The sequence below is a fragment of the Lynx canadensis genome, chromosome B1, assembly GCF_007474595.2.
Source record: "Lynx canadensis isolate LIC74 chromosome B1, mLynCan4.pri.v2, whole genome shotgun sequence".
NCBI classification, from domain to species: Eukaryota; Metazoa; Chordata; class Mammalia; order Carnivora; family Felidae; genus Lynx; species Lynx canadensis.
In genome coordinates this window covers 40,484,213-40,490,212 of record NC_044306.2, presented here as the reverse complement: position 1 = coordinate 40,490,212, position 6,000 = coordinate 40,484,213, and the positions used below count along the sequence as shown (strand labels likewise).

Here is a 6,000-nt window from a genome sequence, read left to right as displayed (position 1 = left end):
CGAGGTGACGCATCCTCGGCCGGACCTCGGGTACCCTCGTGGGGAGGGGAGGGAGTGGCCCCCTCTGTCAGGTAACAGGCTGCGCGGGGGTGCGCCGGTGACAGGGCTGCATGCTTAGTCATTCGGAGGCTCAGTGTGCATGTGACCTTTGTCCCACTTCGTTTCCTGGGCCTCTGTCCCTGCCGCCCTGGCTGCCGGGGCTGCGCTGGGGCCCAGGGCCCTGGACCGCAGCTTGCCAGCTGGCGCTGTTGTGCTGTGACTGTTTCTTCTTTAAATTTAGGAGGAAATAGAACTTCTTCAATCTGATAAAGCTTTATTAGAAGAGGGTAAAATTGAAAGGCCTAGAATGCCATTTGAAAAATCACGGAAAGCAAATTTCTCTGTGGAGATGAACTTTTTACACCTGGTCAGCTTTCCTCGCCTGTTACCTGCCTGGCTCCAGAAGGCGACGGGGCAGGCGGCCCCTGCGCGGAGGCCGGAGGAGTTTGCTTCAGCTCAAAGGTTTGCTTTTGGGGCTGCTTGAGCCGAGAAGAGGGTGCGCCTTTTTCTGCTAGGTCCCTAGCGCTGAACACGTGAACCCCCGCCCCACCTCCCCTCAGGAGGCTGGCTGACTCCAGAGTCGAGGGGGCAAGGCTGAACGCAGAAGTGTGATACACCCTTTAATAAAATCCCATCCCGGGACAAGCCCTCCCGTCAAATTGCTGAAGGATCAAGGTGGGGGGGGGGGGCGGGGCGGGGTGCGCATGCACACGTGTGTGGAGTGCGTGTGCATGCGTGCTAACAGTGGGCATTTCAGGATGCTGGGTTGTGTGACTCATTTTTTCCTTTTCTTACACATATATATTTTAATTTTTTAAAAATGTTTATTTTTGAGAGCGCGTGAGCAGGGGAGGGGCAGAGAGAGGGAGATACAGATCCCAAGCAGGCTCCAGGCTCCGAGGTGTCCCCCAAAACTGTGAGATCATGACCTGAGCAGAAGTCAGATGCTTAGCCTTAAGCTTAACCGACTGAGCCACCCAGGCGCCCAGCACGTATATTTTTTGCACAAACATGTAACAGTCGTAAAATACAGTTATTTGAAAAGTAGAAGTAAAATTACGTAGCTTTTATTTTTGTGGAAACAGAACAAAAAAACATTGAATAGATAATTAGAAAAAGACTTCAGAGGCAACCTTTTGAAGGGCATTTTTTATTATAAATTTAATATGGTTGATTAATGAAAAATCACAATGAAGTACCAAGAAAACGTTTGTCAATATAAAAATTTTAGCAGCATTTCCACGGTTTCAGGCTCCAGCATCACTCACACTCCCTCCCTCCCGCTTTCAGGACAGAATCCAGTGGGACTACAGTAGAGCCTCAAGATGTTCAGCTTAGTAAAGGCCTCAAGGAAATCCTCAAATCCAGTGTATTGTCTGATATTTCAACTCTACCCCCTCCTGAATGTCAACTCACTCGCCTTAGTGTTTTAAGAATTCGCTTTTTCAGGCTGCAGGGGAGAGTACGGGTGAAAATTTAAACTGGACTTGGTGTGTGGTGCTTGATCGGGCAGCCTCACGTATGTACATTCTCTACACGATGACGACGACGACGATGACGACGACAACGGGCCACTGCAGGGCTCACCAGTAACTAGCGAGTGGTGGCAGTGGGGGCGGGGGACAGGAAGTAGGATGCTCCTAACGAGCACGTGACAGGGGGCTGGTGCTTCGGCCTCCGCCCTGCTAGGGGGCAGGCCGGGGCCAGGCGGTCTCGCTACAGCCTAGGTTAACAGTAGGATTCATGGGAAGGGGAGAAAGACAGTATGAAAATATAATACTGGCAAACTATTCCCCTGCTTCTTTGGTACTTTCCAAAATTCTCTGATCAAAAAAGTATATGGGAAGCACACCATTAAAAAATTACCGTTTTAAGTATTTACAGAGGCAATTATGATATATTACATAATCAATACACAGTATATGAACAAATTCCTCAGTGAAAGCACTTGTGAACTCCTACCCCAGTATTACTCAAGAGCACACCCCCGGACGTACATCTTCCCAAATGTGCATCCAACCCGATTCACACTTATCTTACAGTATATTCAATGGGAAAAATAGCACTTTCCAATCTACACTTTCCTTTTAAAAGGTTCTTAAAATTTGCCACTGAAATCATTCCGTACAAAGATTTGTTGAATATTGAATTCTAGACAATATTTCTCCACTCCCATTTCGAGTATGTTTGAAATAATGCTATCTATTCTATGTATACAATATATATTTAACATATAAGTAACTGCACCACGTTATGTCACCACGATACCAGTTTAATGCACATGATTATGTACAGTAGTTAAGTTAGCTCTGGAGGATGACTCTCTACAGTGTAGGTGAACAGTGTGGTTTGGAACCATATGAAAGGGCCACGGACAAGCTGGCTGGGAGACAGCCCGTGCGCAGGCAGCGTGCGTGTAACACGCCACCCACACATACCCACACCAGACCCTCCCTTGTGTACTGGGCGGAAGAAGACAAATCACACATATGGAAGAATTCCGTACATGAGAAGAGCCATGATAGCAGCACTGAACAACCCGGCCACGGGGACAGTCACAAACCAGGCCACAAAGATGTTCCGGAAGAGGCGCCAGTCCACGGCTTTCCGGGAGCGGATCCAGCCCACGGCCACCACGGACCCCACCTGCCGGAGCACAAAGATTTAACAGTAAAAACAGAGGTCCACAGATCTGAAGGCGAGACACAAAATCTGCGTTCAACCAATGTAAATTGGCTCATCTCAGAAGGAAACTGAATTCTATATAATGTTACCAATTCCTTCCCCTCCATTTGTTAAAGCTTTTAAAATAGTTTAGATTTCAGGTACAGTTACTTTAGGATTATTCTATTTAGCATATAGTTCTGGTATACTTTTCCACCTACGTTCTGCTCTGTTTGAGTGGAACTTTAGCCAATGACATGTTTTCTATTCTCTCTGCACCTTATAAACTATGAATGTTCTTGTTTTAAATATTCCACAGGTAGGACACTGCTTACTGCAATTTATGAACCTGTTTTAATCACATAATGAAATGGCAATAACGTATCCTTCTCTTAGAATAACAGCATCATAAATGTTGGAGCTGGAGAAGACCTTTGAGAGTATCTAATCAGCGTCATTTTTTACAGAGGATAACAGATCCCGAGAGGATTCGGGAGCACGAGCAGCTATCGGAAATCACAGCCGACTGAGGACTAGAACTCAGGCCTCTTGATTTTAAACTGGTTTTCTCCTCCATCTCAAACTGCTCGCAGCTTTTGTACTTTAGCTAGTGTGAGGTGCAGGAAAAAAGTAAAAAGTGAAGTGAAATAAAATAAAATGAACATAAATATTATTGGATCTAAACTGTCACTCATGTCTCCCAAATGACACGTACAGATACTTGAAAATCAGAATGTCAACAATGATTTCAAGTATTTTTGTTTTTTTTAATCGAGAAATTTTACTTATGAACAAAATACAAATAGGAAAAATACAATATGTTGTCAAGAAGGGTATAAGAATAAATGGGTTAAAGACAAAGAAAAATGGGGCTTCTGGTTGGCTCAATCAGTACAACATGCTTAACTATTTTTCTAAACACTCACAGTTCATTTTATGGTTTGTTGAAAGTTTAAAGGAAAAAAGACTCAACTTTAAGTATCCTAAAAATAAAAATCATAAGAAAGTACAATGCCTGTAATATCTCCTGCCTCACTCAGGCTCTGGTGGGGCTCAGCACTTGACAGAATGCCCTTGACCATTTGTGAGGTGGATTTTTAAGATCTCTATAAAATAGGCTTTGTCTCTACCGACCCTCAAATACTCCAGAATCAGCAATGACCAATGAGTCAAATATCAAGCAGGGTCTAACCACAGAAAAAATAAAATCCAACCCTTTAGATTGTTTATGGATGCAAACTGCAATGCCAAAAACAGCAGCATATTTAAAGGCAGTTAATCTGACATTTTGTCAAAGCCAGGTGGTGATTAACATCTCCAGGACAGCAACTGACTAACCTGAGTAAGGGGCCATGAAAATGACTGATTTTATTTAAACTCTTTGGCCATAATCAGTACCCTGTATGAACCTGATAATCCTGCTTAGCAGTTCCTAGAACATGACAGACAATCGGGAGTTTTCTACTGCATAAGGATCAGCTAGTTTCTGTTGGTTTTCAAATATGGTCAAATCCACACACACTAGTTCCTGAGATTAAATTCTTCCTGTTGCTCACAGTCTCTCTGGAGCACTGTCCTCTTTAGCACACCTCCTGTTGTTCTGGATTCCCTTTGGGAGGACACCCTCAAGTTTCCATTTTATCTCCACCCTCTTCCTTTCTTAGAACACTTTTTACTTTTTTTTTTTTTTAAATGAGAGAGAGAGAGAGAGAGAGAGAGAGAGAGAGAGAGAGCATGAGTAGGGGAGAGGGGCTGAGGAAGAGAGAGAGAGAGAATCTTAAGCAGGCTCCATGCTCAGCCCCGGAGCCTGAAATGGGGCTCGATTCCATGATCATGACCTGAGCCAAAATCAAGAGTCAGATGTTCAGTCAGCTGACTGAGCCACCCAGGTGCCTCTAGAACATTTTTTTTAAAAGCATAAAGTTAGAATAATATATAACAAGTTTATGTACTTGGAGGGATAGACAATTACTCAGACCCCCACTATTGTCCTATTTTTATATTCCTTTCTTGTATTTTTTATCAATATACTTTTGTTTGTAAGTAATAGGGCATACTGCTCCTTTCTTAAAAAAAATTAACATTATAGGCATCTTCCCATAGTGTTCACAGCCTTTATGATTATCATGAAAAATGACACACCCTTAAGGTGGATGTACCTTAATTTATTTAACCGTTTCCAGTTTGCTTCCAATTTTTCCCTACTGGAAATAGTTTCATGATTAATGTATTCATTCATATCACTTATATTTAGGCTTAATAAATAATATTCCCTGAAACAGATTATTAAAGAGGGCATTTAGTTTTAGTTTTTATTTTATTTTTAATACCAATATAGTTAACAATACAGGGTTATATTAATTTCAGGTATACAATATTCAATAATTTAAAGGGCGCATTTTATTTATTTATTTATTTATTTATTTATTTTATTTATTTTTTTTTTAAATTTTTTTAACGTTTATTTTTGAGACAGAGAGAGAGACAGAGCATGAACGGGGGAGGAGCAGAGAGAGAGGGAGACACAGAATCAGAAGCAGGCTCCAGGCTCTGAGCCATCCGCCCAGAGCCCAACGCGGGGCTCGAACTCACGGACCTCGAGATCGCAGATCGTGACCTGAGCTGAAGTCGGACGCTTAACCGACTGAGCCACCCAGGCGCCCCTAAAGGGCGCATTTTAAAAAAATATACCTTGAAATAATTTGAAACTTAGGGAAAAGCTGTAAGAACTCCATATACCTTTTACCCAAATTCACCTTTTTCTAACCTTTTGTCACAATCTATGAAGAAACATTTTAATACTATCAAAATACCCTGCTCATCAACCTCCCTGTGTCTTCCCGTTCAAGACTCTGCAATCCAGCCTTTATTACAATGGTTGCAACACAGTAATTTACCAGCTCCCCACCTCATGTGTCAGAGGAAGTGCTGCTTGCAGGAAGAAGTCTCCTAACGCATTTAGGATGGTAATACATCCTGCCAAATAGTTTTATAAACAGTTGTAAATACACAAGGTTGTCGATAATCTGTGAATTTAGGCACACTGTAAAAACACTACAAATTGTTCTTTTTTGCTAACCACTCATAAAACGTATTACTGTTGCTTTAATTTGCATATTTTAATTACTCCAAAGGTTGAACTTACTTTTATTTATTTATCCAATTTACTCCTTCTAGTCTTTACATATAAAAATTGCCTCTCCATGTATTTTGCCCATTTAAATACTGGAATCTAAGTGTGTCCCTTATTTATTTATGTGTGGTCTTTACTGAATGATATTAACTGTTAATGCAAGT

The 6,000-nt window shown here is 42.0% G+C and overlaps 1 protein-coding gene across 6 annotated transcripts in view; it reads right to left on the bottom strand.

Annotated features, from left to right (window-relative positions):
* Nucleotides 1–1,169: 1,169 nt before the first annotated feature.
* The window catches only part of SLC20A2 (solute carrier family 20 member 2), a 109,087-nt gene continuing 104,256 nt past the window's right edge, over nt 1,170–6,000 (bottom strand). For all 6 annotated transcript variants that reach the window (XM_030312537.2, XM_030312534.2, XM_030312538.1 and 3 more), the window contains one exon: nt 1,170–2,685. In XM_030312537.2, the coding sequence (XP_030168397.1) occupies nt 2,521–2,685 (165 nt within the window). In that variant the 3' untranslated portion in view covers nt 1,170–2,520. The remainder of the gene's footprint in view (nt 2,686–6,000) is intronic.